The sequence below is a fragment of the Lemur catta genome, chromosome 8 (genome assembly GCF_020740605.2).
Source record: "Lemur catta isolate mLemCat1 chromosome 8, mLemCat1.pri, whole genome shotgun sequence".
Lineage (NCBI taxonomy): Eukaryota > Metazoa > Chordata > Mammalia > Primates > Lemuridae > Lemur > Lemur catta.
In genome coordinates this window covers 30,605,990-30,628,019 of record NC_059135.1, presented here as the reverse complement: position 1 = coordinate 30,628,019, position 22,030 = coordinate 30,605,990, and the positions used below count along the sequence as shown (strand labels likewise).

The window sequence follows — 22,030 nt, the reverse complement described above, 5'->3', positions numbered from 1 at the left end:
TCTACTGTGTCATCCTAACTAGAAGCTTTCTGATTATCCTCACACTGACTCTACCTCTGACCCCGTATTTATTACACACCAAGTCTTATGAGTCTTTCTCTGAAGTGAGTTTATTTCTGAAATGCCCTTGCATCTGTCCCCTTCTTCCCATGAGCACTGCTGGAATTCAAGACTCATTGTCTCTCATCTGGGCTGTTGCAGGGGACTCATTGCCTCTAGTCTCCTAGACACCCCCATAGTCTTCTCCCACCACTCATTTCAGTGGTCAGTACTGCTACTAATACAGGCCTGCTTGTGTCCCTTTCCAGCTTTAAAACTTCCACTGGCTTCCTAAAGCCTATGGGATAAAGGCCAAACTTCCTAGCATGATATAAGGACTCTTAATGGTGTAGAATATGTCTGCCATTTGAGTTTCATTTCTTGCTACTGAGTCTTAGCACATTCTGTCCTCTCTCCTTGAAATACTTTTCTCCCTCTGAAATTTCTCCCCATCCATATAGAATTGGTTCAAATATCACATCTGTGAAACCTTTCCACTTACACTTTTGCTCCGTTATTCTCCCGTATATCTTAGACATTGCCATAAAATAGTACTTGGGATATTATCTCATGATGATTAGTATCTATGTCTCCCCAGTTATAATGTAATCCCCATAAAAGTAGGCATCATGTCTTACTCATCTTTATCTTCTATAGGCAATGCCTGATATATTAAAGGAAAATGCTATATTTCTCTGGGATCTTTTTCTCCCTTAATCCATATTTTATACTACAGCTTTTACTACAAAATGGAAGCTGTCTTGCAAATGCCTTATTTGCTACAAAGTAAGATAATCTCAGTTAATCATGCTTATAATTTAATATAGTCCTATCTTCAACTGTCTTTATTTTTGTCATTTCACTTTTTCTTCACTAAAACCCAAGGTCTTCCAGTTGCTTGCCTTTTAGTACAATAGAATGTAGTATCCAACCTGAGTTTTAATTCAAGTAATACCCTTCAGGTTGAGGTTGTGTTGAGGTAGAAAGTAAAGTGACTGTTGTTGTCTCCATGTTGTTACTGAGAGAGAGGCCTATAACTCAGGAAACTTCTCAGGTGCTACTTGGATCCTTCAAAGCTCCAGGTCAAAGCCATTTTATATTTTAAGGAGCTAAATCTCGCATCTCTGTTATTGGAGTTAGACTAAAATTCTTAGTGAGGGAAGCAGAAGCAAATTCTCTCTGAAGTCTTTTGTGGAGCAGTTGTGTAATGTAAGTTGACACCAGCTGGAAACTCATGCCTGATGATTAGAAGAACCTTTCTGGGCTCTCCCTGAGTCATGCTTAAAAACACCATCTGTTGTCTTTTGTTTGGGCAACTTGTAGTTCTTTCTCCCTTGGCCTGGACCCTATAGACAGGATTAAATTTTATGGTACAATGTCATGTTTGGAGGACAGTCTCCTATAACTGTGGAAAGCCCTCTATCTGTAGAAAAGCCCATTTTCTATAGTTGACTTTTGCAAATGAAAGGCTGTGATGTTTGAGTTGAGATGCTGCTTTTTAAAATAATGCAATTTTAGCATTTCAGTGATTCATGAAAGGCCACCTAGTCCAATTTTCAACCTATCCAGGGAGTGTTCTCTACAACATCTCTGAGAGTTAATTCAGAAATTTAAATAAAAAGAAGTCCCTCATAATGAGAAAATAAAGTAAAATGGAAAGATATGTTTCACCGTAAGTGAAAGTCTGGCAGAATCTTTCCAAAACCACTTCAGCGTCACGTTCACTGGCTTAGTTATTGAACCATGATACGAGGTCTGTTCCTCAGTCTCTTGGAATCAGAAACTGGATTTAGTCAGCTAACTTAGAGTGAATCCATATTTTAGCCTCAGACCCACATTAACCAAGCAATTAGAGTGATTTATAAACCCAGTCTCCTAGTGTCAGAGGAAACGGTACCCTTACATTGCATCATCAGTCCACTCTTTCTTTATAGTAAAGTTCCATCAGAAACCAGATCATAATTAGAAACAGTTTAATTTATAAGGGAGAACTAATGTCAGGTGTCAAAAGTACTTGAAATTCATATCACAGTATTTTCTTCTGCTGTAAGCAGACATTTGTAGGCATCAAATCCTTTCTTTTGCTAGCCTTCCATTTGCTGACCATTCCATCCTCACTTCTAGTTCTTGGGTGTACCTCCTTGTACATAAAGTACTGTCAATGGTGGTCATCCAGCCCCAATTTGAATATGTCAGTGGAGAGAGGATAATAAGAGGAAGCAGCTTGGTGCCTGACCCACTGTTGGATGGCACCAGTTACTGCAAATTTCTTACACTGAACTGAAATATGCTTCCTGTAGCTTCTATCTCCTAAGCTCAGCTCTGCTCTCTGAACAATTATATTTACCCTTCTACATTAGTCCTCTAGTTACTTGAAAATGGCAACTATATACTTAATATTATCTTTTCGAGATCAAGTATTCCCAATTCCTTCAGTGTTGCCAGAACCTTCACCAAGATGTTTGGTTTTCTCTAGACCTCACCATTTTGCACTGTCCCTGTTAAATTGTGGTGTCTCAATTATCCATGGTACTCCAGTTACTAACTAATCATTTCAGAATATAGTGAGACTCGTCTCGTTCAGTCTGCTCATTTTGCTTCTGTAAATGTAACTCGATACTGTGCTTTTATTTAACCATCCTTGTCATACTATTGACTGAAATCTCAAGGTCATAAACCTGGTATTCTCAATTTTGTATTTAGGCCATTGATTTTTTTTTTAACTTAAGTGTAAGATTTTGCATTTATCCCTATAAAATTTTACTGATCTAGGCTTATTCTTTCAGTTGCTCAAGATGATTGTGAGTCCTGATTTGTTCTTTCATGAATTAACTATGCCTAGCAATACATAATCCATGCTTTTTTAAAAACAGGCCATTTGAATTTTCAGGAAGTCATTAAAAAGTTTAACAGAACAAGGACAAGGACGCTGCCATAATTTTTGCTTTCTTTTTTTTTATATTTCAGCTTATTATGGGGGTACAAAAGCTCAGGTTATATATATTGCCCATGTCCCGTCCATCCCCCTGAGTCAGAGCCTCAAGCGTGTCCATACCCCGGACAGTGCGCCTGGCACTCACTATGTAGTCATACCTCCATCTAATTCTCTAACTAGTCATCAAATCAAAAAGAGAAGTGAGGTTAGTTTGGGATTTACTCCAAGTAAACCTGTATTGTCTTCTTGTGATTGCCATGTTGTTTTCTTAAATGCCCATAATCCATCTGTCTAATAATTTGGTCTTGGACTTTACTAGGCAGCAGCATCAAGCTTGCCCCTTTGTAGTTTTCTCCTTTTTGAAAATTAGGTCAATGTTTGAGCATTTCCATTCTAGTTTCTTATCTGAGTTCTACTATATCTATAAATTTGATATCCTAAATGTAATTGCCCTTGGCCTAGAGATTTGAACCTATTTAAAACAACCTGTTTGGGGCTTTGAATACTTATTTATAACATATGTGCCCCTTCTAGTTTAAAGAAGACTATTTCCCTAGTGGAGTAGATAGAAGCAAAATAGAGGCTGATTAGATCTGATTTCAGTAACATTATGCTGTGTTTTCAAGCAGTGAATGGTAGCCTCAGTTTATGTCTCTAGCCTTCCTAACAGCTTACAAGTTAAAACCACTTTAAAATTGTAAAAAATTGTCATATACTCTCTCTCTTACATGTGTTCTTTAAATCTGAGTTTATCTGAAGACTTGTTTTATAAAGAAACTAAATTGATTTATGTAGATTTCTTTTCTCATTAGGATTATTTCCAGTTGTATAATAGAATTTCTTTTTATAATCTTTCATTCCTCTTGAACAATATTCACGTTTATTCATCCTTAGCCGTGGACTTACAATTATTTTTTTTCTGCTCTCTTAAAAGCTTAGGGAATATATAATCCTTTTGTCACTATTTCTTTTTCTTTTTTTTCAGTTTAAAGGTCTTCACTGGCTTTATTTGCAATTCTAGAATCAGATAACACTTCATTCCATAAAACAGAATGAATATGTTCCCTTCTGTCACTGTTTTAAACTCTATATGTCTTTGTCCTGATTAAAAAGAGTCAAGGACGTGAAAAGTAGTTAAGCATAATTCCTAACACCTAGTAATGTCATTTTTCCCCCTTCCTCCTTCTCTCCACCTTGGAGGCAGTAACAAGATTCCTGCCACCTTCTGATACCTATAAAAGCTCCTAAGTGTCCTTTGGGGTGCTAGTGCGCTTTGAGAGACCCTCATGACTATCATATGAAGCCAGTACATTACCCTCTTCTTACTCATGCATGCATGCTATTTTACTACCACTATATTCAGGTGCAAACCTAAGACTCTCACTCCAAAGCTCCCCATAAGACCTCATTTCAGTACATAGTCATTCACTCAGGAGGTCTATACCCTATTCTCCTATCTCCTTAGGTTTAGTTTTCTTTCTGACTGACTTTCTGATTCATTCCATCTTATTAAAAAAACACTTCAACAGCAATTTTATTAGGCTGCAGTGTAGAAATTATTCCTTGACTGTTACTGTTAACACCTCCACTAGCAGAACATGTCCCCTGTATGAGAAATGGACACAGCTGGCAACCACCTGAAGCAAGAGCACAAGCATAGAGTATCCCTCACAGGTCCCTGCAATCTTCCCTCAACACATTTACTAGCTACCCTAAAGAATTAGCAGCCATTCTTAGAAAATCATAAAAATTTTACTGGACATTGCACTGCAAAGTATTCTTTGCTATCTATAAGTCTGCTTTTCCTGCCCTTTCATCCTGTATAGGCTGATAGCTTTCTAACTAGCATCACTTAGCAATTGGTAAATTCCTTTTAGATCTTAAAACAGCCCCAGCCATTTTCAGACTAACACACATCTATGTGTTTGAAATACAATATCAGTATTTTATATTGGGGTGAGAGGCCAAAATGGTTTATACCTATTTTGTTTCTATCTTTTAAAAAAAATGCAGGTTGATGAACCAACCGTTTCCTGGTCACCTCCATCCACTAGAGCTAGTGAAGTGATATGTTCCACCAATGTTTCTCACTATGAGCTCCAAGTGGAAATAGGTAATAATTCCGGATTTCACATAATTGACCCTTCATTACTAGAAATGAAATTGATGACAAAAGATTATTTTGTAGGCAACTGTTTTGCTATTGTCACCTACAGCATAAAAATAAATACAAATTGTGTCAATCAAATGGATTTAATTAATTTTATGTCTGTCTTAAAATAATGGTCCAGATTGTTTTCAGGATTACTGTTTAGAGTTTTTACTTTTCTACCAAAGTATAATTAGAGGTGGAAGACTCTAAATATTTATTATTTGTGTCTGTATTGTGGAAAGCTTCTGATTTTATGAGTATAATTTATATGGGGTATGAAGTAAAATCAAATCATGTAAATCTTTTCAGTTATAGTACTTTAACCAAATTACTTTTTAATTTAAAATTTTACCTAAAACCCCATTTGTAGTAGAAAGGTTTTTAAGTGTGGAACAGGATGGGTTACTATTTATAGCTTTATATATGTGAAACATTTGCTCTGAATATTCAGAAACATCTATTAAATACTACAAAACAGTTACTATGTTAGATGCTAGGGATACAAAGCCATGTAAAACACCTGAGGAGTTCACATGCTCTCCGGGAAGATGAACACATAAGATAGCTTTGTTTTATGCACCAGAGGTTACTCTAGTAAAGATGTGTGCTAAGTGTCATGGGAACTGAGAAGATGGAGCATCCAACCAACCACCTTTGGGAGTCAAGAAAGTTGGCAAAAACGGGCTAAATTTTGAAGAATGAAGAAAAGTTTCCGAATATTCTCATCAGAGTTTTTGTTACAAACAACAGAAGACAATCCTGGTTGACTAAAGCAAAAAAGAACTTTTGAACAATATTGCTAACTCACAAAGTTATTGGCTAGAGAAATGAGTTTGGAAGAAACGAAGAGAAGCTGAGTGACTGGTGACTGGAACCAGAACTGTGGAATAGGAGCAGCCCAGTTAGTGTCCTACCTGGTAGGGGCCTCCTGCCACCAGACATTGGACCCATTACAGGGAGTTCTGACTGCCCCTGCTCCTTTATGTCACTCAATCTATCTTCTAATTGGCCAATCTTAGATCACATGCTAGGGTCAAGGAGACCAATGCAGAATAAGGACCTGACCTTTTCTTAAAACAGCACGTGGTGGCAAATTCTCCAAAATTAGAAAGGAAGTGCCAATCCAGAAAGGTAAAAAATGTTTACATCAGTAAATGACTGAGGAAGGATGGTTAGAGGGAGAATACCGTATAGTTCCTCTGTGACTTCAAGTGGGGCTAAGAGGAGAGTAGGCAGTGATAGGAGATAAATCTGGAAAGCTAGGTTTGGAACACATTGTGAAGGACTTTGTATGGTGTATTTGCCTCTGTTGGCTCCCACTCCTTATCTACTTTATTGCTCTAATGATTTAAGACAGAAGTTTGGGATTTATTATCCTTATGCTGGAGAGACATTGTGGAATATCCATCAGCTTTATGAATGGATAAATTGTGGTATAGCCGTGTCATGGATTATTGTTTGATGGTGGTATTAATAGCATCTAATAGGCTTTATGCTGAACAATTAATATGTATTTTTTTCATTTAACCCTTTACCACTTCCATTTTGCAGATGAGGATACTGAGGCTCTGAGACACTCATTCAGCTTATGCTTTGAAACCAGACTTTCTTGACTGTAAGGTCTAAGCTTTCAGCTGCTGCCCTGTGGGACCTTCCTATTGATAAAAATGCCAAATTTAGAACAATTCTGGCAGCAGTCTGGAAGATATAGTAGATTAGTGATTCACAACCAGAAGTATCACCTTTATTACCTGTGTCTTTTTAAAAACTGCAGTGCCTATATTCCATCATGGAGCTACTTAATCAAAATTTCATAGGAATGGGGCCTAGGCATAAGTATTTTGAAGTAGTTCCTTTGGTAATTCTGGTGTGTGCCCTGGTTGATAATGCAGGGCATAGTAAGGAAGTCACTACATATATCCAGGGAGAGGGAGGACAGGACTAGAACTAAAGTAGTGACACTGACACTGAGGAGGAGAAGGTGAATTTGAGATTAACTTCATTTGAAAGATAAAACTGACAAAATTTGGTGACTATGGAAAGAAGAAAGATACCTATTAATAGGTGCCGCTCTGGAGTAGGTGTTTTATGTTTAAAAAACTGACAATACCAAATGCTGGACAGTATGTCAAGCAACTGCAGCTCTCTTACATTGTTTATGGGAATGCAAAATGGTTCAGCCACTTTTGGGAGCAGTTTGGCAGCTTCTTGTATGGTTAAACATACCCATACCACATGACCCAGCAATCTCACTCTCACATATTTGCTAAAGAAAAATGAAAACATATGCCTACTTAAAGACCTATACAGGAATGTTTTTGGAAGCTTTATTTATGGTGGCCAAAAACTGACAACAACCCAATTATCCATCAACGTTATGAATGGATAAATGAATTGTGGTATATCCATATTATGGATTATTATTTGGCAATAGAAATTAACTACTGATAGATACAACAACATGGATGAATCTCAAAAAAATTATGCTAAGTGAAAGAAGCTAACCACAAAAGACTATATTTTTTTGATACCATTTGTATGACAAAAATCAGATCAGTGGTTGCCAGGGACTGGGAGTTGGGGTAGGGGATCGCTGAATAACATTCCATTGTTTGAATATGTCACAATTTGTCAAGTCACAATTTTAGTTATTATGTGATAGTGTGTTGTTTTAATTTGCATCTATCTTGAGCATCTTTATTAACTGTTCCTATATCTTATTTTGTGGATTGCCTATTTAATCCTCTGCCTTTTTTTTATTGGATTGCTTATATCTTATTATACAATAGTAAGAGTTCTTTATATATTCTGGATGGAAGTCTTGACAGATATAAATATTGTTAATACTTTCAATCAATAGTTTGCTTTTTTTTAACAGTTTTTGAAGAGCAATTTTGATGAAGTCCAAATTGTCAGTTTTCTTCATCTTTGGTTGCTAACTTGAATTTTATGTCTGATTATAGGAAGAGGATTTGACAACTTGACTTCTGTCCATCTCGCACGGCATACTCCTACAGGAACACTGGTAACTATAAAAATTACAAATCTGGAAAACTGCAATGAAGAACGCCTGAAAGCTTTGCAGGTAACCATATGAAGAAAAAGATACACAGTTGGCCCTTTGTAGCTACGAGTTCCACAGCTATGGATTCAACCAACCACTAATAGGAAGTATTTAAAATATATATATACATAACAATACAAGAATATAAACTAAAATTAGTATAACAACTGTTTACATAGCATTTGTATTGTATTAGGTATTATAAGTAACCTAGAGATGATTTAAAGCATGTAAGAGGATGTGTATAGGTTATGTACAAAGACTATACCATTTTATATAAGGGGCTTGAGCATTCTTGGATTTTGGTATCCTTGGGGGGTCCTGGAACCAATCCTCCATGGATACCAAGGGACAACTGTATGTAATGTAATGTCTGTTTGAGGTTACATCTATAAAAATGTTTTTCCCCAAATTAATAGTTCTTCCTGTTAGGGAAAGGTGAATTAAGTTCTAATTAGCATGCAGTTACAGAATTGGAAAGAATACTTGGAAGCCAGATCCATTACATGAAAGAACAAATATATTCAAGATTTGGTAACTGCTGTTCCTTCAAATGAGTATCATATTCAAAATACTAGTCGGGAAATTTATAACACCCCTAGTCAGTCCAATCACAAATAGTCATATAGGGAAATAAAAAAAATCAAAAGCAAACAGTTTCCTTTCCATCCAGTTAAGCAAAATTAATTTCTGAATTGGTAAACTTTGACAGAATTGCATTTCAGGTATAATACCATTTTCATTATCACTAATCATTTTTGATATAAAGGATGAAAGGATTTTGTTTTAATAGTGTCCCAATTTTTAAAATACTTATGTATATTGCACAGAAAAATAAGACTGGGAGAAACTGCACTGAAATGTTCACTCTGGTTCTCTCCATGATATGGTGTTAGAAGAAACTTTTATTTTCATATTTTTATGTGTTTTTAAATGTTTCTATAATGACCTCTGGAGTCAGACATTCTAAGTTCATATTCCACTTCCACTTCTTTTTACTGATTATGTGCTTTTGGACACGTTTTCTAACTTATCCCTAAGTGTCTTCTGTAAAGTGGGAATCATAATATCACATACTTCATGGAGTGTTTTGTGAGATTTAAAGAGGTAAAAGCACTAAGAACAGTGCTTAGTGCTAACAAGCTTCCTTGAGTATTAGCTACCACTACTGCTATCTTCATCATAAGGAAAAAAAGATTGTAAATGTCTTGTCTCTTGTGTGTTTATCCTAGAAAGCGGTGATTCTATCCCACTTTTTCCAGCATACCAATATTACAACTTACTGGACAGTTTTCACTGTTGGCAGCTGGCTTTGGGTTATTTCTCCATTTATGGCCTATGGTAAGAAAACTGGTTTTTAACAAATAACTCATCATTTAGTGTACATACCATACTTATAAAGATAATTAGGATCTTAGATTTATGATACACTACTTTTAATTTGTAAATCTAACAGCTGATTCTAGATTTCATGATGTATTTCTATATCTGGTTCATGTTGAATTTTTGTGTTTATGAAAAAGTAGAATGGGTTTGATGATCAATGACACCACCATTGCTTCTCCAAGATTTCCATGCCTTTGCACAAGCTGATTCTTCTTTTAAGTTTCACTCCCCTCTCTGAATGGAGAGCAACTGTTACTTTGCAGGAAGAAGTCATTTTCCCACTTATGCACACAATCCCTGTCGCTGCTTCAATGCATTGTGAACTTATTTCACTGTGTTGTGAACATCTTTGTGTGTGCCCATCTCCCTCACTGGACTTGTGCTTCTTCAGGTCAAGGATCATTCATATATTTTTCATTTTGGTGTCCCCGGGTGCTCACATAGTACTTAGCACAAAGTAGTGTTCAATAAGTGTGTTGAATAAATAAATGAATGGATTCTAGAGCTTTGATTTTTAGGACAGCTTTTGTGAATTACTTCTGGATTAAAAAATATACAGTATGTATTTTTATCCAATAATATTGAAAAATTGTTTTAATTCTCTTTTCTAATCTCTAGAGTAGCATTAGAAAAAAATCTTTTAAAGATTCTGGAAGGAAAATCACATTTGCATGGAAAAGGGTTAGACTCCAAGTGACAGATGTCTTTGTATTCATGGTTGAAAAGAACATTAAAATGTAACTGGGAGTAAAATCACTTTCAGCGTTCATCTAAGGATTTCAGGATTTTCTTTCAGGTTCAGCAAGTCAGCTCTTGAGGACCTACTTTCCTGAAGGAATGAGTGAAACTTTAATAAGAAATATTCTCTTTGGAGCAGTGAGAGGGTTGAACTATCTGCATCAAAATGGCTGTATTCATAGGTATTTACTTATTTGTATTTTACAAAATAAAAGAAATTTAATGGAAGAAATTTGTTAGGTAGCTTTTAGGAAGAGCAGTTAAGTGTTAGAAAGTAGGGATAGGAAACTTATAAATGAAATTTGAGGGAGGAAGGGGCTAATAGATGCAGTGGAGGCTTACATCTTACAACCGTTTACCAAACATGTCCTGACCACCTGAACGTGGTCTGAGCGCCTGCCCTCATGGAGCTCACAGTCTCAATCTGAAGAGGGACATTAGAACCTATATGTTTGGGGGATAAACTGTAAGGAGTGGGATCCTAGTTGACTGGGGTTTTTTTGGTTTTTGAGGTTTTTTTCAAAGCAAACAAAGAGCTTCTTTATCTGCTTTTAGCTTATATCACATTTATGTCATGTACAACTTATAATTAAACGTTTCTTTGATTTCTTAAATATTTTGCAGCACCTTCAGATGATCATACTAAATATCAGTTCTCTTGTTATCAAACAGTAGATGCAAAAATAATTGACTGAATGCTAAAAACAGTGCTGTTCTGAGATATACTGGGACTTTGTTTTGCTTTTTAATTAAGTTACTTTTAAATAAATTTGCTTTCTTATTGTTTGTTTCAAACCCCTTAAAGCATTTTGTACTATTTGTTGTTTTTTTAGCAGCATTCTTGTTAACTAAGGATTCTAACACGCTGTATTCCAATTAATTGAGGTTTTATTACACCTATCAGACTATTGGCCATCCTACTTTGTTAGTTTCCAAATTCAGTGTTTTAGATGACAAAACAATGCACTTTTATAATTTATCTGACAGTTAAAGGAAATTATTATATGTCATGTTTATAAATGATGTTAAACTGTGAAAGTTTTTTATTTTATTTATTTTATTTTAGTTTTGAGACAGGGTCTTGCTCTGTCACCCAGGCTAAAGTGCAGTGGCATCATCATAGCTCACTCTAACCTTCAACTCCTGGGCTCAAGCACTCCTCCTGCCTCAGCCTACTGAGTAGCTGGGTCTACCGGTATGCACCATCATGCCTGGCTAATTTTTCTGTTTTTTATAGAGGGATCTTGCTGTGTTGCCCAGGCTGGTCTTGAACTCCTGGCCTCAAGTGATCCTCCTGCCTCAGCTTCCCAAAGCTCTGGGATTACAAACATAAGCCACTGTGCCTGGCCTGCACTTAACTTTAAATTATGACCTTATGCTTCAAATGTTATAATTGATGTTTTTAGATTTTCCTTAGGTGTTTTATAATAGCATCCTAAAATAGTGAAATTAATAATTTGATTCCATTCCTTGTTTGAAAAAAATATTGTCAATTCCAAATATGTAGCTATCATTTATATCTTTCCTTATTCTAGTGCTATATTAAGTAGCTGGAAGAATTCCTAATTCCCTGAACATTTCCTGTATATATAGTAGTATATATCATATACTGCTCTTCTATAAAGTGTATTCAATTTCCAAGAGAATACTTGGATTTGTTCTGACCAGATTTTTACTCTTTCTTCATCGGCCAGTTTCCTAGTACTTAGGATTGTTTCTTTTTGTTCTAGGAATTTTAAAGCCAGCCATATCCTCATTTCTGGTGATGGCCTGGTGACCCTGTCTGGCCTTTCCCATCTGCATAGTTTGATTAAGCACGGAGAGAGGCATAGGGCTGTGTATGATTTCCCACAGTTCAGCACATCAGTGCAGCCGTGGCTGAGTCCAGAACTACTGAGACAGGTCAGGTGTGGCCGTTTCATTGGGTTGTCTGTGTCTTCTGAGTTTGACTAAAAGATATTTGTATCCTTAATATTTGGATTGGTGAATGGCCTACTGCAAGACTTTTTTTTCCTCATTCTTGTCAAAATTATGTTAGGAATTTAAAAGTATATACTATATATCAGGTATACCTTGATTTCTTGCTTATAGGTTTTTTTCCCATTATTGTTTACCATGCTTTATCAAAAGAGCACATGTATGTAACTTTTTGTTAAGTTATTTGCACTAAAGGACTTCAAATTAATTGTGTTCTACAGGATTTACATGGGTATAATGTGAAGTCAGATATTTACAGTGTTGGCATTACAGCATGTGAATTAGCCAGTGGGAAGGTACCGTTCCAGAACATGCACAGTACTCAGGTAAGGGCCACTGAAATCCCTGAACTACTTGCCTTTCATAAGCTCTCTTACGTTCTGTATAATTTCTGTTAAACATGTTTGCTGTAGACTCTTAGGAGCTTTATTGTTATTACTGTTATTTTAATGTTTTGCCTAAAAGGGGTTAAAGGAAATTTTTCTTTCTTTTAGATGCTGTTACAGAAACTGAAAGGTCCTCCTTACAGCCCATTGGATATCAGTATTTTCCCTCAATCAGAATCCAGAATGAAAAGTTCCCGATCGGGTGTAGACTCTGGGATTGGGGAAAGTGTACTTGTCTCCAGTGGAACTCACACAGTAAATAGTGACCGATTACATACGCCATCCTCAAAAACCTTCTCTCCTGCCTTCTTTAGCTTGGTACAGCTCTGTTTGCAACAAGATCCTGAGAAAAGGTATGATTTTTGTGAGACTGCCTTTCCCATAAAATTCAAGTCTTTTATCAATATTTTGATCAAAAATTACAGTCTAATCTAGAAAATATCAATGCTAAGAACAAGTAGAGGCAATAAGCTAATGGGAAGAATCCTGGATTCAAAGTCAGAAGAGATGGGCTCCAGTCTGAGCTGTGCCATTTCCTAGCCAAGTCACCTTGTAAAAATCAGTTACTCTTTCTGGACATTAATAACTGCCTCTATGTTAAGACATTTTGGAAACTTCCAAGTAGTATAAAAATGTAAGTTGCTGCTATCATACTACTACAAGTTATTGTCATAGGTAACAATATTTTACCATTAGTATTTTGGAAACAAGATGTGTATAACTTATTTATTTTTTAGCCCCTTATTGCCTAGCGTAGTTCCTTATAAATAGAATGTGTCCAGTAAATGTTAAGTTTGAGTTATTTGAAAGATACCTCTAGAATTAATTCTTCCCATTAGTCAAGGTGGGGGCTAAGAATTGGGCTTCTGACATATATTCTTTTTAATTTTTTAATACTGGGATTTATAGCTCTAAACCTAATTTCTAATATATTTATATACCTAAAACCTACATTCTAATATGAGATTCTTTTTTATAACTTTTTAAAAAAAATTTCAGGCCCTCAGCAAGCAGTTTATTGTCTCATGTGTTCTTCAAACAGGTGAGCAGATCTATCATCTGTTGTCTAGATGTTTTTAAGTACGATTAAAAAGTCACTTCATTTTGTTGGCTTGATGGGATACTTTGGTTACCAAGATTCTTACTAAAACTTTCTTACAAAATAAAGTGAAAAACAAAAAAAACTTTTCTAGTAGTCTAATTATAAACTCTCTAAAATATTTTCATTCTGTAAAACAAAATGAATAAAGACAAATACGACTATCGTCATGTTACTATATATGCTCAGTGTATGTTGATTAATTTAGAGACATTTTCTATATTGACTAGAAATGGTGAAAGAACAAAATAATTCTGATAAAAGTCAGTTCATTTGGCTCTTCCTGTTTTCAGATGACCATAATGAAAGGCATTTTTAGGGAAAATAGCCAAAAACAATCTTAAACACTTTTAACATGATTTCTTTAAAAATTATTTATCGCAGACAAAACTGATGCATTGAATTTATGTACCAACAGCCTTATTTTGAGTTTCTTTAACAGATGAAAGAAGAAAGCCAGGATTCAATACTCTCACTGTTGCCTCCTGCTTATAACAAGCCATCAGTATCACTGCCTCCAGTGTTACCTTGGACTGAACCAGAATGCGATTTTCCTGATGAAAAAGACTCAGTCTGGGAATTCTAGGGCTGCCAAATCATTTTATGTCCTATATACTTGACACTTTCTCCTTGCTGCGTTTTCTGCTGTATTGTTAGGTACAGATACCAGAATTATACTTGAAAATACAGTTGGTGCACTGGAGAATTATCTAAAACCACTCTGTTTAAAGGGGCATGAGTTTATAGCCCCTCCATTTAGCTCAGAGTGCTATCAGAACTCCAGGGAAACATTAGATTTATTGATCTAGCAACAGTTAATGTTATCTGTTCTTGACTTTTTTTTCCCCCGAGATGTGACTAACACCTCTCTTGATCTCTCAATATAATTTTTGAGCCAGTTAATATTTTTAGCGTTTTGCTGTCCTCTTGGGATGAGCCGTCAGAGGACAGTACTTCCAAGTACATCTTTTTCTTCCAGATTCTCTAGCCTATTTGATCAGCTATTATTCAAACAGTGGGCTAGTTTATCCTGGCACCAGACTCTTTTTTGGTAGAAGGGAAAATGTTTATACTTTCCCTTTTTCTTCTGTTAATACTTATGGTAACAGCAAACCAAGCCTCATTAAATGATTCACTTGAAATATATAGAGAAGTTGTAATTTGCCTTTTTTCTTAAAAAAAGGAGGGGCTAAAGTAACACTTTTCTACCTATGTAAATTATAGATCCTAAATTCATGCACCCTGTGGGAGCTCAATAAAGATTTATTGAATTGAGTTTATGCTTTTATTTTGTGTTGCTTGAGAAAGCTAAAATACAGATTCTAATTAGTTCTGCCAAGAAAAGTCCTTTCTCAAACAGATTTATTTACATAACCTAGTGAATTGGACACAACCAGGTATTTGAGTCAATGGAGGCAGAAGGCCTTCTGGCCCGTGATATGGTTACTGCTCCTGTAGGGGGGATAACATATGAGGACATAGAGGTCTTAATTAATGGTATTTCCTTACTAGCAAAAGAGAGATGCTGTGTCTCAAAAAGAGTATGTAGTTTGAGCTGTGGTAAATTGGGACCTCAGTTGATTTTCTTAATCTATACAATCTTATTTACAATACATTAAAAATTATCTTAAAATTATTATCTTGACTAAAAAATTAAAACCAAAAAGACAATACACAAATAGGCAATTTTAAACAATTCTTTTTATTTTTTGTGGCTAGACCCCCTCAAGAATGAATGTTTGGCTTACCCCAGCATTTAAGGCACCAAGACCCACCAAGCTGAAAGCTGAAGGTGAAAGAATTTGGAATGGACAGTGGAGGAGGGAGAGGATGAGGCCCTGAGAGCAGGTGCGGTGGTGGAGGCTGTGTTCATCCCACTCACCTCCCCCTTCTGAATTTCCCCTCAGCGAGAGAGGCCCACAGGGACCTTAGAGGTTCTCCTGAATATGTGTGGTGCAAAAGGTGTGGACCATGGAGGCCAGGAAATGGTGCTTCTCAGATTTCCTACTGTGGGTGTATTAGGGTGCTCCAGAGAAACAACCAATAGAATGTATGTGCACGTGCATATATGAATCTAATACAAACAGATTTATTATCAGGAATTGGCTCATGATATTGTGGAGGCTGATAAGTCTGAAGACCTGCCAGGTGAGTCAGCAAGCTGGAGACCCAGGAGAGCTGAAAGTGTAGTTGTAGTCCACGGGCTATCAGGCTCGAGATCCAGGAAAAGTCTACATTTCACTTTGAGTCAAAAGGCAGGGAAAAGCCAGTGTCCCAGTGCAAAGGTAGGCAGGAGGAATTCTCTTTCTTGGGGAAGGTTTAGCGTTTTGTTCTTTTCATATCTTCAACTGATCGGATGAGGCCCACCCACATTTGGGAGGGCAATCTGCTTTACCCAGCCTACCGATTTACGTTAGTCTCATCCAGAAACACCCTCACAGAAACACTCGCTAATGTTTGACCAAGTATCTGGGTCAACTGTGGCCCAGTACAGTTGACTAAAATTAACCCCCACGGTGGGTATTGTGATTGACTGATAGCCTCACCCTTTGAGTGAGTGCTTTCTTAAATTTTGTACCTTAGGCACCCTGCTTGCCATGCTAGTTTTCTATGGCTGCTGTAACAAATTGCCACAAATTAAGTGGCTTAACACAAACTTATTATTTTGCATTTCTAGTTCAGATATTCAAAATGGTTCTCACTGGGCTAAAATCAAAGTGTTGGCAGGGGTGTTTTCCTTTTGGAGACTCTAGAGGGGAATCCATTTCCCTGGCCTTCCAATCCATCAGGGGTTATTCACGCTCCTTGGCTCGTGACCCTCTTTATCCACCTTCAAAGTCAGCAATGTTAGACTGAGTCCTCACGCTGCCATTTCTCTGGTTCTCTCTTCCAATTCCCTCTTTTATTTTTCACCGAGCCTTGTGATTACATCAGGCACAGCCAGATAAACTAGGGTAATCTCCCCATCTGTAGTCAGTTGAGAACAACCTTAATTCCTCATAGCCATGTAACCTAACGTTTTCACAGGTTCTGGGGCATAGGATGTAGGCATCTTTGGGAGAAGTGGGGACATTATTCTGCCTACCATGCCTACCTCACCCTTGTCCTAGTCCCTACCCTTGGCAGCAGGGATAGCAAGTCGGGCCCATTTCTGGGAGACAATGGCCTTTTGTGATTAATGGCTTAGGATGGAGCACTCCCCATCAGCCCTGCTGTAATTTACTTAGAATGGTATAGCAGCCTAAGACATTCCTATTCCACTTTCTTTTCTTCCTCCCTCTTTTCCACAGTGGTCAGCCCTACATCATGGTTGACAGCTCTCCAAGCCATCTCCAACTCCCTTCCCATTTTCCCTCACAGGATTTTCTCCCCCCCAAAATCTTTTGCATGTAGTATTAATTTCCTATCACTGCTGAAACAAATTACCACAAATTTAGTGGCTTAAAACAACATAAGTTTATTATCTTGTACTTCTGGAGGTCAGAAGTTTAAAATGGGTTGGCAGGGCTATGTTCCTTCTGGAGAATGTAGGGGAGAATCTGATTTACAGATTTTAGAGGCTTCCTGCCTTCCTGTGCCTCTTGGCACAGCATTACTCCAACCTCTGCTTCTCTGTCTCCTGCTCATGTCTCCTCTGACTCTGACCCTTGTGATTACATTATGCCCTTCTAGATAACCCAGGATAATCTCCTTACCTCAAGATCCTTAATTCAATCACAGTTGCAAAATACTGTTTCATCACATAAGGTAACATTCACAGGTTCCTGGGATTAGGATGTGGACACATTTGGGGACCATTCGAACTACCACATGTGTCTAATCTCATTTTGGTGTCTACTTTTTGAAGGACTCAAACTAGCACAGTCACTTTAGCTAAAAATGCCCTCCTATGAGCTTCTATAGTACTCCCTAAACAGCACTTACACAATTCTAATTACTTCTGTTATAGATTGTGTACTCTTTGAGAATATTGTTTTATTCACTAAGTATATTCCTAATGTTTAGCAAAAGTGTCTAGCATATTGTAGATGTTTAATAAATAAGGAATTCTTCTTTGAAGTATATGAGTTAAAAAACTTTTGGAAAGAAAATTTGAGAGATTTCCATGATAGGAAATTTTTAATTCTTTGCTTGTCGCAATATTGCCATGAAAAATTTAATGAGGCAAAAGGATTTGAGAATCAAATACTGTACTTTATATAAACAGAACCAATTCTCAGAAATCTCTGGTTTAAATCCTATGTTGATTTAGCTAGCTAGGTTATATTTTATGCAATTTCTATAATTTTATGCAGTTTCCCGAGTTTGGTGTTACTAAAGAAACCTTTTTCACAGTTTTTTGAGTAATTTAGAAAGTCACTACAGTGTAGGAGATGCTTCAGTAATTAATATTAAAGATGTTATTTATTATTATTGTGTAAAAAGATGCAATAGCAGATGATGTTAAAATTAATAAAATTTCCATAAGGCCTAGGGGATTGCAGACTGTTAAATCTAGAAATATAACTAGAGCGGAAGAGTAAAAATATATTTATAACAAAAGGCTAAACAGGCCAGGCTCCATGGCTGACACCTGTAATCCCAGAGCTCTGGGAGGCCAAGGCAAGAGGATCACTTGAGCCTAGGAGTTTGAGGCTACAGTGAGCTTCGGGAACCCCACTGCACTCTAGCCTGGGCAACAGAGTGAGACCCTGTTTCTAAAAAGAAAACAAAAACAAAAACGCTAAACATAGATAACTACAAATAGAGAACCTGGAGACTGGGTAGACAGGGATAATGCAGAGTGTGACAAAGGTTGGAGAAGCCAGAGAAATATGAATTGGAGTGATATAGTGAAAAAGGTAAAAGCTGAGAAACAAAACTTTGCTAATGAATATAAACTGCATATGTATTTCTGGGCTTGTTCTCTAAGGTTCATAAACAAAAACACATTTATATCGAGTGTGTTTATTTTTCATTTTAATCAAAACAAAATGGTTCTAACAAGATGAAGTCTGGTTGCTGACTTCTATCACACAAAAAGAGAGATCTCCAAACCATTTTGTTAATGGTGAAATGATGCTCTGATGGTTGGCCTCGCGTATCAGTGTGACCTGTTTAACATTTGGATAATATCACAAATGAGCCAACATGTTTCAATATCCTGTTTTAATCTTTTTTTTGGCTGCATTTTACGCATTTCATAATCTGGAGTTGTATCATTTATATGAAGTAAGCCTGCTGAAACCATTCGAGGACTTGAAAATTTTCCAGTGCAGTTTTCTTGTCGTTTCTTAACCTCCGGTGCAGTATATGGTCTTGCAGAGCGTTTTGTATGATTACGGCTATCATCTGGGCTCTTTCCTAAAAGCCTTGTTCTTGATTTTACTTTTTTAAGATGATTAAATGAAGTCACATTTAAATCCTCAAATTTATCCGAACAATCCTAAATATTAAAAGATCAGATTGGTAAGTTAGGTTTCTTAGAAGTAGATTTTAAATTTATAAGGACTAAAATTTGCAATATCAACAGTTAAAGAATGAAAACAACACGTTTCTTAGGCAGTCCCCAAATTCAAACTGTACACCTAATGCCTCCCTAGATACTTCCTTAAAAACCATGCTTTTAAAAAGTCTTACTGTCTCAAAGTATGTTATTTCAAAAGAGATGGAAGCTATGGAACTGAAAACCAGAAAAATTTAAGGGAGCTGTCCTTAGGGGTCAGACTCCTACCAAAAGCTGGCCAATCTACTTAGTAATTCCTCTCGACCAAAATATCTCTCCCCTAACTCCAAACATAAATTATGAACTCTTATATTTTACTTTTTATATCACCCAAGCTTTGATCTTTTATTCTTTAAAAAATAATTTAATAAATATAGGCCAGATACAGGGGCTCATGCCCCTAGCACTCTTGTAGGTCAAGGCAGGAGGATCACTTGAGCACAGGAGTTCAAGACCGGCCTGAAGAACAGCGAGACCCCCTCTCTACTAAAAATAGAAAAAACTATCTGGCTGGGGGGGCGTGCACCTGTAGTCCCAAATACTTGGGAGGCTGAGGCAGGAGGATTGCTTGAGCCAGGAGTTTGAGGTTGCAGTGAGCTATGACGATGCTACTATACTCTAGCCCAAGTGACAGAGTGAGACTCTGTCTCAAAAAGATTTTTTTAAATTTAATAAATATCTTCTTTTACATATATATACATATATATATATACATATATATATGTATATATATATATGGAGAGAGAGGGAGTGTGTGCAGCATCCAAGAATATGGTTGTCATGTTTACATTAAAAATAACTAATTTTCATGTGCACACCAAGAGTAAACCAGTAAAACATTCAGAAAAATAATTGAAAAGATATACACCAAAATAATAAAAAATGTTCTTTTTTTAAATTTTCTATAATAGGGCTATATTTTATAAATATAATAACATACAAGTACCCCTAAAAGGGTATAGCTCTATTAGTCATCCTTAAATTAGTGTAAACTAATTTCCTCAGAAGTTTGAGCAGTTTATCCCTTAACACTTTGCAAAGACAGCCACACCAAGGGAGTGGGCTGCTTTGATTTTGTGACAAGATGGGAGTGGATTAATATAATCGGGGGGGGGGGTGTTCAGGGAACATTGGGCAGGACGAATAAATAGGACAGCCAGAAAAATATTTCCCAAAAAGAAGGTATAAAGAGTCTAAGGACAAATTCTACCTATTTTACATTTTTGCCTGGGTTTGGAGAAGGCAAAGAAACATTGTTCCTCTTCCCTCTTATGTATGTGGAGCACATAGATAAGCCACATTAAGAGAATTTCTGCTACGTTAGTGAGTAACATATAATTTTTGCTTCACAGTTGATATAAGGGATTACTGGAGTGCCAATGGAAGGGCATGGAGACCCACCCCACTGATTACTTTTCTGGGTGCTCCTACAACTCAATTTCTCTCTTTTCTGTTTTGATTCCTCTGGGAGATTTCTGGATTTTAGAAAATCAGATGAGTAAGTCTTTTGGATCATTTGACAAACATCCTCTTACCACTCAATTCACTGTCAACTTTATTAGAGAGAAAACTTTAGTAACAGTTGGTTAAGAGAGGCAAATAAGGAGAACTCTGTCTCTCTTGTCCACTTTTGGGATAAGAGTTCTGAGATCCTACATGATCTTTTACCATTTAACCTAAACACAATTTCTTGGGCTTGTTCTCTAAGGTTCATAAACAAAATTTTCTTGTGTTTATGTTAGATTGTATAATTTATTTAAATAAATGGATACTTATTTTGCTTTTGTTTGAAAAGCAATGTTAAAGATTCCGTTTGTCTAAGTGAACTTTAGAAAGTTCTCTCTAAAAACTATGAATCCATCTTCTACTCTTTTTTCCTATTGTATACACATACATGCGTGCATACACACACTTGCTCAATACTAAATTACTGAATTTAGAAAACTCCAAAATTGAGAGATAAGCTATATTGATATTTATATCCTGCCACTATATAACTAATATTTTATCTACCTAATATATAGTGTATGTAATATATAGTTATATAATATTTACTCTGCCACTATAAAGCCAACAATTTGCTTGACTGTGGAAAACAAATTCAAAGCAACTATTCTGAAATTAGATTTATTTTCCTATTTAAAGGTAGAATTATACAACATCAAATTGTCAATTTAATATCAGTTTTAGAATTCACGAGTTTTCCCAATATAGGTCATGCCTATTGTGCCTACTAATAAAGAAGACCAATAGTTTAAAAAATAATAAATCTCTTCCATTCCTAGTTTTAACTTTGCTTTAGAATGCTTTGTATAAAACCTAGCAGCATATTTACCTTTCTAATTGTTTTATGTTAATATTAAAAATAAATTTGAATTCCCACGTTTCTCAGCATCTGATATAGCAGAGGGGTAGTGGTGAAGGAAGACAAGACTAAGAAGTTAAAATTGTGGAATTCATAATCCAAAAGATTATAAATTTTGCATATCCCTAATTTTTAGCAAAATAACTGGCACATAGTAGGAGCTTCATATTCATTTACTGAAACAAAGATAATTCAGCTATGTGAAAAACACCTATATATTTATAGTTGTATCTCGGTGAAAAGAAAATCTCAGCTATGTTTCTACAGAATATGAACACTGCCAGAGGTTGTACAGGTTGTGTCTTACAATAGTCTCTGGCTAATTTTATAGAGGGCTAAAATCCAGCCATTTTACCACAGGCAGGGCTGTGTGCTCTGGCTCAAGGCTGTTAGAGGAAAGGGTG

At 36.3% G+C, this 22,030-nt stretch overlaps 2 protein-coding genes across 7 annotated transcripts in view; one reads left to right on the top strand and one right to left on the bottom strand.

Annotated features, from left to right (window-relative positions):
* Positions 1-22,030, top strand: part of STRADB (STE20 related adaptor beta) — a 68,270-nt gene that overhangs the window by 8,308 nt on the left and 37,932 nt on the right. For 3 of the 6 annotated variants that reach the window (XM_045559727.1, XM_045559728.1, XM_045559729.1), the window contains 9 exons: positions 4,988-5,087; positions 8,090-8,211; positions 9,423-9,531; positions 10,373-10,496; positions 12,045-12,216; positions 12,513-12,617; positions 12,786-13,030; positions 13,677-13,719; positions 14,219-15,051. In XM_045559727.1, coding sequence (XP_045415683.1) covers positions 4,988-5,087; positions 8,090-8,211; positions 9,423-9,531; positions 10,373-10,496; positions 12,045-12,216; positions 12,513-12,617; positions 12,786-13,030; positions 13,677-13,719; positions 14,219-14,362 — 1,164 coding nt within the window. In that variant the 3' untranslated portion in view covers positions 14,363-15,051. Of the gene's footprint in view, positions 1-4,987; positions 5,088-8,089; positions 8,212-9,422; positions 9,532-10,372; positions 10,497-12,044; positions 12,217-12,512; positions 12,618-12,785; positions 13,031-13,676; positions 13,720-14,194; positions 15,052-22,030 lie in introns of those variants that run through there. The other 3 variants (XR_006736946.1, XM_045559730.1, XM_045559731.1) reach the window with 2 other exon arrangements.
* The window catches only part of C2CD6 (C2 calcium dependent domain containing 6), a 116,665-nt gene continuing 113,355 nt past the window's right edge, over positions 18,721-22,030 (bottom strand). The window contains exon 16 of the mRNA XM_045559735.1: positions 18,721-19,201. Coding sequence (XP_045415691.1) covers positions 18,860-19,201 — 342 coding nt within the window. The 3' untranslated portion in view covers positions 18,721-18,859. The remainder of the gene's footprint in view (positions 19,202-22,030) is intronic.